The sequence below is a fragment of the Glycine soja genome, chromosome 16 (assembly GCF_004193775.1).
Source record: "Glycine soja cultivar W05 chromosome 16, ASM419377v2, whole genome shotgun sequence".
NCBI lineage: Eukaryota > Viridiplantae > Streptophyta > Magnoliopsida > Fabales > Fabaceae > Glycine > Glycine soja.
The window spans coordinates 34,711,660-34,725,002 of NC_041017.1; the positions used below are offsets into that span (position 1 = coordinate 34,711,660).

The 13,343-nt window shown below is 33.3% G+C and overlaps 1 protein-coding gene across 4 annotated transcripts in view; it reads left to right on the forward strand.

Moving 5' to 3' along the window:
- LOC114391197 (receptor-like protein EIX1) overlaps positions 1-13,343 on the forward strand; it is a 53,117-nt gene that overhangs the window by 15,624 nt on the left and 24,150 nt on the right. The window contains exons 1-2 of one of the 4 annotated variants that reach the window (XM_028352230.1): positions 1,546-3,224; positions 3,960-5,000. In XM_028352230.1, coding sequence (XP_028208031.1) covers positions 1,637-3,224; positions 3,960-4,990 — 2,619 coding nt within the window. In that variant the 5' untranslated portion in view covers positions 1,546-1,636 and the 3' untranslated portion in view covers positions 4,991-5,000. Of the gene's footprint in view, positions 1-1,545; positions 5,001-5,617; positions 5,829-13,343 lie in introns of those variants that run through there. The other 3 variants (XM_028352227.1, XM_028352229.1, XM_028352228.1) reach the window with 3 other exon arrangements.

Below are 13,343 nucleotides of genomic sequence, written 5' to 3' on the forward strand. Positions count from 1 at the left end.
TCAAATAACTCTTTTATAACAGAACAACAAATAAAAAAAGCTATTTATTGATTATACATACAAAAGGATTAATTATGCTTTTCTTTGGGGCAATTTTTTTTATGAATGCCAATTTTAAATAATTATTCAGGTATTCAAGAAGACGTACGCAAACAGCTTGTTTACCTTTCGTATTCACAATTCAAAGTCGTCTTTTGTTTATTTATTTATTTTTGAATCAGAGAACTTTTTGAAGTCGTCGATCATGTTTTTCATATTTTGTCAGTCTTGTAACTTTTGAAAACTTTTTTTCTTTTTTTTATAGACCAATAATATAATATATTATATTAAAAAAACCAAACTTATAACAACATGTAACACGTTAGCAAACAGTAGATCTCAACCAAACGTTCGAAAACTTTTGGATATTATATATGTGGCTGTTGGCACTGCTAAACTCAGCAGTATATCTCCATTATTGATGAGTCTCTCCTAAAATTATCTTTCCAAGTCTTATTTTTTATTTAATTGGTTAGATATTAAATTGAAAAATAAAATAAAAGTTGTGTTGTTGTGTAGTTTTCGTCACTTTTACTCATAAGAAAATATATATACTACGTTTAGCATCTTTAAACTGAAAACTTTTCAGTTGAAATGCATAACAAAATATTGGCCAAGTAATTAGTACACAAAATCTTGCTCAAAGTGTTTGCCACCATAGATTTAGGTTGTGTTTAGGACGATTACTTAAAATATCATTAATTGATAATTGAAACTTCAAATAAAATTTAAAAGTTTAAAAGTTGAATAGTTAAAAATGAAAGCTGAAAATAAATAAGCTAATGGATTCAATTTGAAGTATTTAATAGTATCAACTAGTGAAATTTATTCATAAATTCTCTTTTAAATATATACCGATTTTATTAGTTAATATAAAAAAAAAATAGTATGAACTAATAAAATTGATCAAAAGTAAATTAATATAAATATAAAATTTTATATGATGAATAATCAGTAGAAATAATAAAAAAGTTAGCTCTAGAAAAGATAAATTGATTTAATTAGGGTCATGACAAAATTTTGCTAGCTTCTATTTTAGTCTGCTTTGCTTTAGAATATTTACATTCAAATAGCTCTTTTATAGCATAACAAACATAAAAAAAGCTATTGATTCTACATAAAAAAAAAAGATTAATTATGCTATTCTTTGGGACAAAACTTTTAGATGAATGCCAATTTAAAATAATTATTAAGGTATTCAAGCAGACGTACGCAAGTAGCTTTGTTACTTTCGTATTGACAATTCAAAATCGTCTTTTATTTTTATTTTGTTTTGTTTAATTAGAGGACTTTTTGAAGTCGTCCATCATGTGTTTCTTATTTTGTCAGTTTTGTCACTTATGAACACTTTTTTTACAGACAAATAATATATTATATTAAAAAAACCATACTTATAACAACAACATGTAACACGTTGGCAAACAGTTAATCTCAACCAAACGCTCGAAAACTTTTGGATATTATATATATATATGCATGGCTATTGGCAGTGCTAAAGTCATCATTATCATTCTAAAGTCATCAGTATCATTCTAATTCTCATATTGAGTGGATTCATTTCATCAATCACTTTGCCTTTCTCATCATAACCACCAAAATGCCAACCATTAATCCAGTTGGTTTGAAATTCATGGAAGGCATAATAACATTTATGATGATGATGTTGCAGGTTGTTGTTTCTGCTCAAGACCATATTATGTGCATTCAGACTGAGAGAGAAGCACTCCTCCAATTCAAGGCTGCACTTCTGGATCACTATGGCATGCTCTCTTCTTGGACCACTTCTGATTGCTGCCAATGGCAAGGGATTCGCTGCTCCAACCTCACCGCCCATGTTCTAATGCTCGACCTTCACAGTTTAGGCCTCAGAGGAGAGATCCACCAGTCGTTGATGGAGTTGCAACAATTAAACTATTTAAACCTCAGTTGGAATTCTTTTCAAGGCAGAGGAATCCCAGAGTTTCTTGGTTCTCTCACCAACTTGAGATACCTTGATCTGTCACATTCTGATTTTGAAGGAAAAATTCCAACTCAGTTTGGCTCTCTTTCTCATTTGAAATACTTAAATCTTGCTGGGAATTATTATCTGGAGGGTTCAATCCCACGTCAACTTGGAAATCTCTCCCAGTTGCAGCATCTTGATCTCAGGGCCAATCAATTTGAAGGAAATATACCCTCTCAAATTGGAAATCTCTCCCAGTTGCAGCATCTTGATCTCAGCTACAATTCTTTTGAAGGAAGTATACCGTCCCAACTTGGGAACCTTTCAAATTTGCAGAAGCTTTATCTTGGAGGATCATATTATGACGATGATGGTGCTCTCAAAATTGACGATGGAGATCATTGGCTGTCTAATCTCATTTCCTTAACCCATCTTTCCTTCGACTCCATATCTAATCTCAACACTTCTCATAGCTTCCTCCAAATGATTGCCAAGCTACCAAAACTTAGAGAACTGAGTTTAATTCATTGTAGCCTTTCCGATCATTTTATCCTTTCACTGAGGCCCTCCAAATTCAATTTTTCTAGTTCTCTTTCCAGACTTGATCTTTCCTGGAACAGCTTCACGTCATCAATGATACTCCAGTGGCTGTCCAACGTCACTTCCAACCTTGTTGAGCTTGACCTTAGTAATAACCTCTTGGAGGGTTCCACATCAAACCATTTTGGCCGTGTAATGAATTCTCTTGAGCACCTCGACCTCTCATATAATATATTCAAGGGTGAGGATTTGAAATCCTTGGCGAATATATGCACCTTACATTCTTTATACATGCCAGCAAACCATTTGACTGAAGACCTTCCATCAATCCTTCATAATTTGTCTAGTGGTTGTGTTAGACACTCATTACAAGATTTGGTTTTGTCATTTAATCAAATCACTGGCTCTTTACCTGACCTTTCAGTATTCTCATCTCTAAAAATATTGGTTCTCGATATGAATCAATTAAGTGGAAACATACCTGAAGGAATCCGCTTACCAATTCATTTGGAATCTCTGTCAATCCAATCAAACACTTTAGAAGGTGGAATTCCAAAATCATTTGGGAATGCATGTGCTTTGCGCTCACTGTATATGTCTGGTAACAATTTGAATAAAGAGCTTTCGGTGATAATCCATCAATTGTCTGGGTGTGCCAGATTCTCGCTGCAAGAATTGAACTTAAGAGGAAATCAAATCAATGGTACGCTTCCTGACCTTTCAATATTTTCTGCCTTAAAAACATTGGATCTTTCAGAAAATCAATTAAATGACAAAATTCCAGAGAGTACCAAATTGCCATCTCTGTTGGAGTCTTTGTCAATCACTTCAAACATTTTAGAAGGTGGAATTCCAAAATCATTTGGGAATGCATGTGCTTTGCGCTCATTGGACATGTCTAATAATAGCTTGAGTGAAGAGTTTCCAATGATAATCCATCACTTGTCTGGATGTGCTAGATATTCATTGGAACAATTATATCTAGGCATGAATCAAATCAATGACACACTACCCGACCTCTCAATATTCTCATCTTTAAGAGAATTATATCTTTATGGGAACAAGCTAAATGGAGAGATTTCAAAAGATATTAAATTTCCACCTCAACTGGAGGTACTATATATGCAATCAAATTCCTTAAAGGGTGTGCTCACTGATTATCATTTCGCTAATATGTCTAAGTTAGACATCTTGGACTTATCTGAGAACTCTTTATTGGCCTTGGCATTTAGCCAAAATTGGGTTCCACCATTTCAGTTGAGCCACATAGGATTGCGATCTTGCAAGCTAGGTCGAGTATTTCCCAAATGGCTGAATACACAAAATCAAATTGAGTATATTGACATATCAAATAATCATTTCTCTGGAAAAATTCCGGATTGTTGGAGTCATTTCAAGTCATTATCTTATTTGGACTTAAGTCACAATAATTTTTCAGGAAGGATACCTACATCCATGGGATCTCTTGTTGATCTTCGAGCATTGCTATTGAGAAACAACAACTTATCAAATGAGATACCTTTCTCCTTGAGGAGTTGCACAAATCTGGTAGTGCTAGATATTGCAGAAAATAGGTTATCAGGATCTATCCCTGATTGGATTGGGAGCGAATTACAAGAGTTAAAATTTTTAAGTTTGAGAAGAAATCATTTCCATGGAAGTTTACCATTGAAAATTTGCTACCTAAGTAACATTCAACTCTTGGATCTCTCACTAAACAACATGTCTGGGCAAATTCCTAAATGCATAAAAATTTTTACTTCAATGACTCAAAAGACATCTGCAACAATATTTTTCATTGAACTACGTGATTTTAATGTACACTTGATGTGGAAAGGTTCAGAACAAATGTTCAAAAAGAATGTGTTATCACTTTTAAAAGGCATTGATCTTTCAAGCAATCACTTTTCTGGAGAAATTCCAATAGAAATAGAGAGTTTATTTGAATTGGTTTCATTAAATTTATCAAGAAACAATTTGACTGGAAAAATTCCTTCAAATATTGGGAAGTTAACATCACTTGACTTTCTTGATTTGTCAAGAAACCAGCTAGTTGGTTCAATTCCTTCAAGTCTTACTCAAATTGATCGACTCTCTATGTTAGATTTGTCACATAACAATCTATCTGGAGAAATTCCAACTGGTACACAATTACAGAGTTTCAATGCCTCATGTTATGAAGATAATCTATATCTTTGTGGACCGCCACTGAAGAAATTGTGTATCGATGGGAAGCCTGCACAGGAGCCAATTGTTAAACTTCTTGAAGATGAAAAATTGCTTTTTGCCCGTGAATTTTACATTAGTATGGCAATTGGATTTGTTACAAGCTTCTGGGGAGTCTTTGGCTCAATATTAATAAAGCGTTCTTGGAGACATGTTTATTTCAAGTTCTTGAACAATCTATCAGACAATATTTATGTCAAGGTAGCAGTATTTGCTAATAAAATATCAAAGGTGCATGGATGAAGCTTAACAGGTAATAATATTGTAGTCCTTTCTTTTGCTTTTCATATAGTTTATATACATGAAAGATTTCATACATAATATAATTTTGAAGTGTGACAATAAGATTTCATTGAACTATTTTTAATATAATTAATTTTGAAGAGATACCGGAGAATTTATTTATATTGTCATCCAATCATTTATAACTTTGTATATGATAAGTTTGTGGAATTTTACAAAAATTATATTAAGATTAATTAATGGTATAAAATTGTATTATCGTTGCATAATCATTAAACTCATAATTATTGATGTTCAATACTTAATCCTAAAATATTAACGATCTCCATTATTACCATAAACTATCCTATAAAATTATACTATTGTTGCATAATCATTAAACTCATAATTATTGATGTTTAATACTTAATCCTAAAATATTAATGATCTCCATTATTACCATAAATATTTTTCTTATAAACTATTGTGATTTTAATCTATCATTAACTTGATGTTATTATTCTGATTACTTTAATTTCTCCAAATTTCTTTTTATAGGTATAAGAATTTTATTTGTTTTCATTTGCACATTTTGATATCTAACATTCTGTTTCCCTTTTCTTTCTTTCTTTTTTTTTTTTTTTTTAGAAAATTCAATCCCTTGAAGACACTGGCCCTCTTGGATGACTCCAATGTCTAAGCTTGTTAAGGCTTGGAAAAGGCAATAAGTTGGAAATTATGATTGTTTTACATTTCTTCACTAGCAATTGAGATACTTATATCATGTTTTGATCATTTCAAGAAGACTCTAGTTTTATTAGCGTTGTGCTAGTAATGAAATATAAATTACTATGTATTATATCATTAATTTACGTGCATCTTTGTCATAATCAAAATTTCAGTTTGTCAAAGACATTGTTGAGTTGAATATTTTGATAAGGGCCTTATTTTCAATTTTTTAAGAATCAAAGATATTAGAAAATTGAAGGCACATATTTTGAATGAATAAATCTATCATCATAATTTTGTCATAATTAGAACAAAATAATTTGATCACATATGTTTAAACTATATGGAGATCACTCCAATTTCCAAACTGTGCATGCCTTTTATTTTAAGAAATAATAATAATAATCTATATTATTAATTATTAATCTATATTAATAATAAAGGAAATATCTCCATTGGATATCTACATTTCATTAGATAATTTTATCTTTAAATCATTTCTTAAATTTTGAAAATTTTCTTCTAACCTATTGCAACTTTCCACTACTTCTATATTGTTAATCTTTTTTACTCTATCATTTTTTTATTAAATGTATTTAAATTTTGTTTTTTTAATTGTTGGATTTGTTATTTAAAATTTGGAGAGGCCCCATCTACTCCTTTTCAGCTCCACAAATTTTAGACAACTATATATTTTATCAATTTTTAAACTTCTACTACTCTTTCCTAATAACTATCCATCATTCTCATGTTGTTAGTTATTTTATTTTAACTTCTAAATCTTTTCCTTTTCTTTATTTTTATTTTTATTTAAAATATGTAAACAGATTGGGAGTGTCTCTCTCCCCTAATTATAATAATAATAAATTTAAACTTTTGAGTGAAATGATCAACAAAAATGGTATATGCATAAGGATTCTCTTATCTTACAAATAAATGGATCATGTATATCAAGAGACTTCCCGGAGAATGTTTGAACCAAAATATGGTTTGCATAGACAACCGTCTCCTGAAAATACATGATAAAAGTAGATGCCATAATGCACATTGTAAACCCACCCACACATGGTGGAGATGGAACAAGATATTGTATAAAATATCCAATTAGATAAACTTAATTCTTCATGGTCATCAATTTCAAATATGCAGACAACTTAAACATTCAAATATAAAATGAGTGTTGCACATGAAAAGTAGAGCAAGTTGAAGGTTCTGAGCTCAGTACAAAAACAAATTAGAGTTCAGAGTAGAGAAAAATATTGCCAAAGATGAGTTAGTGTGAATCAAATAGTATAAGCATCGCATATGTTAGGAAGAAGCCATTGCAGCCAAGAAAGCATAGTAAATAGTTAGTTAAATCTGTTGGGTTAGTTACCAACAAGTTGTTAATACCATTAGTTTGTTTAGTTAGTTATGCATATAAATAATTGTAGTATGTAAGAGTTGCATGAATGAATAAAAGGCATGTAGAAAAGCTTAGAATCGGTTTAAGACTTTCTTAGGAGGAGCCTTGCCTCGAACAAAGGCACTACCCCACCTTCTGTCTCTATCAATTGGTCCGACCTGTCGTCGCTGTCGTATCGCCATGGCTGACCACACAACCAGAAAGACCACGATGGAAAGACTTGAAGACGCAGTTGCTCGCCTATCCAACAGCCAAGCTTCCCTCAATGACAAATACGCAGAACTTTCTGGCAAGGTGGACTCGATTCTCGATCACCTCCACCTGCGGTCACCCAACCATAATCATCTCAATTCCAACACTCACCTCCATCAACGTAATGTAGCCAAATTAGATATCCTGCGATTCTCGATCACCCACCTGCCGCCCATGACTGCCTCCACCTCTACTCCCGGCCATGCCATAACACACCACCCACAACCACCCCTGCAGGAGCCATCCCTTCCTTCTCTTTCTGTACATCCAGCTCAATCCATTGGGATTGATTTTGCAAGTACTCGGCACCGTCTGTTAAGCTTGTTTAGTACCACAGCTCTGCAAACCATGCCACCTTCCATGGATTCCACAGTGCCAACGGCACTGCTGGAACATCACCACACAATGGATCCGAACACCTCACCATGGTGCCCCGACACAATCACCGTTCCCTGGAGAGCTCGCGTCACTCCCCAAACGATGCCGCAAAGCTTCCACTTACCCAAGATCACGCCATTCCCAAACGACAACGTTTTGTCCACAGCACAAACACTAGAAACCCCGCCAACGCCTCTCCCCAAACCGGAAAACAAAAATCTAAAAGTTTTCCTTCAAATCCGACCCCTCCTTTTGTCGCCCGTTCAAGCTCCGTGCAAGAGACCTAAGAGCGCGTGGCCTCAGAACCCCGTCAAAAACAACGCGCCACCAGGTGCTGAATTTCCAAGAACAAGAATCCCACCGCGTGCTTAATGGTTAACGACCCACAGTCGATGACGCTATCAACTCCTGTAAGCTCGATAGATCCGAAGCGAATCAAATCAGAAACTTATGGAGGCTTCTCGCGTGTTTTCTCTTCCGACTCATCTGAGTTTCAAGTGTACGAGAGAATGATGAAACCTCTGGTGGAGGAGTTTCTTAGAGGTAGAAGTGGAATGTTGGCTGCCATTGCTAATGGACTCCACAAAAAGACCATTAGCTTTGGTGCAAAGAATGCTCTCATTTTTTATCCCGGTGGGACTTTTGCTGCGAATTTCCCTATTTCCATTTTTTTCATTACCCAACACCATGAGAACAAGGTGTTTTTGATGGGGTAGGGAATGTTAAGAAGAAGCTATTGCAGCCAAGAAAACATAGTAAATAGTTAGTTAAATCTGTTGGGTTAGTTACCAACTAGTTGTTAATACCATTAGTTTGTTTAATTAGTTATACATGTAAATAATTGCAGTATGTAAGAGTTGCATGAATGAATAAAAGGCATGCAGAAAAGTTTAGAATCAGTTTCAGACTTTCTTAGGAGGAGCCTTGCCTTGAACAAAGGCACTACCCCACCCTCTGTCTCTATCAGCATAATAGATAGAAGCATGAAAAACCATATCTATTTTGGGCACCTAAAACGATGTTATTTTAAGGGCAAAAGTAGATTTTACAAAAATTCACACTCTGACACCATTATGACCACAATTCAATAACACAACAACATTCAAATTCTGTAACTGGACACAGCTACTCTGCATCACTATAGTGCACTATTAATAACCAAGTTAAAAACATTTTGATGCAATCTAAATATGGCCCTTTCATCAGTCTAACAATGAAACTTAGTGATTTAAAAAAAAAAACAATGGAACTAAGTATTATTTTTTGCTCCTTTTCATCAGTCAAAATATAACCCAAAGAAAATGTTGAAGTTACATAGCCTGAGGATAGAATGAAGGATTTCTAACAAACTCCTGACATGAGTCGTTCTGATCATCTTAAAGTGTTAAGAGTGGGGAGATGTCTGAACAAGTATAATTGTGAAAAGCTAATATTCTGACCACTAATTTAATGTTAAGATAGATGTATCCCTGACCTAATCATAGATGAAGGTGCGTCATTCAGAAACTAGGAGCCAGAACTAATGAGTTAAATTATATAGGATGGAGAAATTTGAATAGATCAAACAGAAATTCTGAATATTACTAATTATGGACCTGTGAACTAAGTCATTTCATGCATAATATGTGCTTGTAAAGTGAAACAATAATTCTTAGGAGCCCATGTTTTCTCCCACAAAAACTGCTTCGAGTCTGAAACTATTTCACGCAAACAGTTCAATAGAAAGAAAATAAAAATATACTCAAATTGAGAAACCAAAGCTCTAATGTGAGTGGAAATCATGCCTTTGATGGTGATTCACTAGAGCTGGCAGCAGCGGTATGATTCCCTGATTGAGATGTAAGTGCCTCTAGCGTCTTGTGAAATTCTGTAGGGAGAGGAACATGCTTGGGAACACCCCAACGATCCCACTCTGCACTCCAAAATATACATTGAACATATGTTAACAAATTTTCTAATAATTGATGCAAATACATTCCAAGGTATGCATTTAACAATTGTCTTTCTTTTCATAAATATTTGTATGAATGCAGAATGCAAGACAAATAAAGGGCTGTATGTTGTGAGCAAGTGAGGATTTTTTGTTTTCACTTTTACTACAAAAATCTATGAAGCACCAATACTGACATAGACACCGGACATGTGGACACCTGTAATGTCCAAAATATAGAACATGGACACGACTATATATATATATATATATAAAATAAAATAAACTAAAATTACATAAACTTAAATATGAACGATATGCATAAAAGATCTAAATTGAAAATCAAGATTTACATATTCATCATCATCTCAAGATTTAACCATGTAACATCACAAATATTGAATTTTATCTCATAATTTTCACCACCACCTACACTTTTTATCTTTGTAACATAGGTCCATAAAGGTTTGGTATCATCATCTTGTTCTTTAGCTTGACTAGGACTAGAAGCACTCATCTCTACAACAATTTTAAAAAAATAAAAATCAATGTAAACAAGTGAAAAACAAACAAAAAACAATATACCAAAAGAAACTAGAAAGGGCAACGCATACGAAAAACAAACAAATAGCAATAACACTTTTGTATCTCCATTCTCCACGGAAGAAAAAAAAGAGAAACAGGGAGCAGTCCAGCAAATTAGAAAAGAGAAACAAGGGCCTACCTGTGCGGGGAAACGGTGGCGACAACATGCAGCAAGGGAGACGTTTGGTTCACTTGCAGGAAACAACAAGGAGAAGATGAAGAAGAAGGTGCATGAGAATGAGAATGGTTCGTATTTGGTAAGCATTTTTTTAATAAATAATAAAAATAGCTAAGGTGTCCGCGTCCACTTGTTGGGTTGCATCCAGTCGTGCATGTCCGGCTGTCCAACCGTGTCCGGTGACAGTGGAAGTACCCGACATCGCGTCGCACCAGAGTCGTGTCCGCATTTGTGTCCGATGCAAGTCCGACGCGGGACACGCCGCTGAAGTGCCGCGTCCGTGCTTCTTAGACAAAAATGTTACTGTGTCCTATTCTAAAAAATTTGAATGAGTGAAAACGATGTTGTCAAAAAAGAAAAAGGTTACAATTTATTATTCAAAAACAGAGGATCTAGTTCTGACTGTGAATCTAGGTTGGAATAAAATCCACGGCATACTGCCCGAATTCTCAATGTTTTTGAAGTTGGAAACATTGGTATCAGGGAATCAATTAAAGGGTGGAGTTCCAAAATCACTTCAAAATGCAAGTTATTTGCGCTCACTGATGCTATCCAATATCAGTTTGAGTGGAGATCTTCCACTGATAATCCATAACTTGTCTAGATATATGAAAGTTTACCATTACAAATTTGTCATCTAAAAAACATTCATATGTTGAATTTGTCCCTAACAGGTTTATGAATTTTTTCTTCACCTATATGGTGCTCAACTTTTTTATTTCTACTCGATGTGTGACTTAACCTCACACTTGTACTTCAACAGCTAGTTGGTTCAATTTCTTCCAGTCTTACTCAAATTGATGGACTCTCTGTGTTAGATTTGTCACATAACAATCTATCTGGAAAACTTTCAACTGATACACAATTACAGAGTTTCAATGCCTCATGTTATGAAAATAATCTTGATCTTTATGGACCGCCACTAGAGAAATTGTGTATTGATGGAAACCGCCATAGGAACCAATTGTTAAACTTCCTGGAGCTGAAAAATTGCTTTTCACCCATGAATTTTACACGAGTATGACAATTGGATTTGTTATAAGCTTCTGGGCGTCTTTAGCTCAATCTTAATAAAGTGTACTTGGAGACATGCTTATTTCAAGTTCATAAGCAATTTACCATACGTTATTTAGGTCATGGCAGCAGTGAAAGTTTTCAAGTGGCGTCATAGAGGATAGCTGGTAATAATATACTTCATTTTTCCTTTATATGATAAATAAGTCACAAACCTTAGTTTACAATTGGATGGCGTTTTTCTCTTTTGTTTTGACCTTTAGGCCCTCAATTAATAAAAAACAATTATTCATCAACACGAACCTTAGTTGACTATCACACTGCAGGTAAACAAGTTGTAGTCCGGTTTTCTTCTTAAAAGAAGACTAGCTAAGCCATATATCATATATCTTTGAATGAACTAGTTTTAACTAAAGATGAACCAACAGTTATATGATAATGAAAAAGAAAAGTTGAACGTGCATGCATGTTTGTTTTGCATTTCCGAAAGCTAGATTAGATTGTTTACAAAATGCTAATGTAATTTAATATTCAATAATGATACAATGTTTGAAAATATATATTAAATGAGTTGTACATATATATTCGAACAATCTAAATCTTGATATTTTAAATATTCTTATCTCAAAATATCTTTTAACATGACTACAAATCATTTTTTAGGATTCTGTTAATCCCGTAATATAATCAATTTTTGATAAATGTTTTTCTAAAAAGCATATAATAAGTTGAAAGAGTTCAATTACTAATTAGTATTAACTTCAATGTATTGGAGTTTTACACGGGCATCTATTAATATTAATATATTTAATTCTATTTATATTCATACCATTTCGTATTAGTTAAATAAATTAAAGGAATGATGATTGTTATGTAGGTTATAAAACTTCGTTACACTGACATTTCATATTAAACAAAATTAAAATACTTTAACTTATTTTCTAATCGCAAAATAATAACGTATATTTTTTCCTGATATATCTTTTTCCTCCTTGTAAGTTATTAAGTGTAAAATAGAGAATACAAGTTTGAGGTAGTTTTTCTATCTCATTTTCTACTTCTTTATATAGCTTTTAATTAGTCTTGGTAATTTTCTTGGCATTTGAATTTTTTCTTTATTCTTTTTTTACTTCTAGGTGGCAGCTTGTTGAGGTAGAAAATGCAAAGAGACGCTTTTGGAGAGAAAATTAAGGAAGGCCTTTAGAGCTTGAGGGAGCCAATTGTGATTGTGATCTAGTTTATTTTCCTTTTTAATTTCTAAGCATTTTGTTTGTAGTTTAGCCTTTAAATCTGAACTAGTTGTTTTGTATGAACGAAGTTGATGAATCTTCATAATAATCGGAATTGAGACGTTTGGTTATTGCTTCTTGATTTTTCGGCCATGCTCTTTGATATGTAGAAATAGAAAACTGTGTTTGATCTACGGATTTTGTTGTGCTTTTGTACATTAGTCTCATGATTTCATTCAAGGAATTAAGTTATATGAGATTAAAAGGATTAATTGTCAAGGAATTGAATGTGAATTACTGCAGCAAAAACTGATCTTAAACTTGGGCAAAGTTCTTTGGATCAGGTGGACTAAATTTCTTGATAATTCATTTTAATATCTATTAATATCTAACTATATTACAATTTTAAATTCATAGTGTCTTTCAATTCCAATAGCATTCAATTAGTTTGATTTAGCAAAACAATATGTGTCAAATTTACTCCTCGTGAAACATAGTTCATTTACCATTATATTACTTGTTGAGCTCAATGCAGTTGGGGGAGGCTGGTTTCATAACTTCAGTCTCTTCTTTTCATCATCTCTCTTTTTACTCGATCTCTTCCAAAGAACCAAACTAACTATAGAAAACGAATAAGCTGTTTATTTTAAATACACAATTTGAGTTCAAGGCAG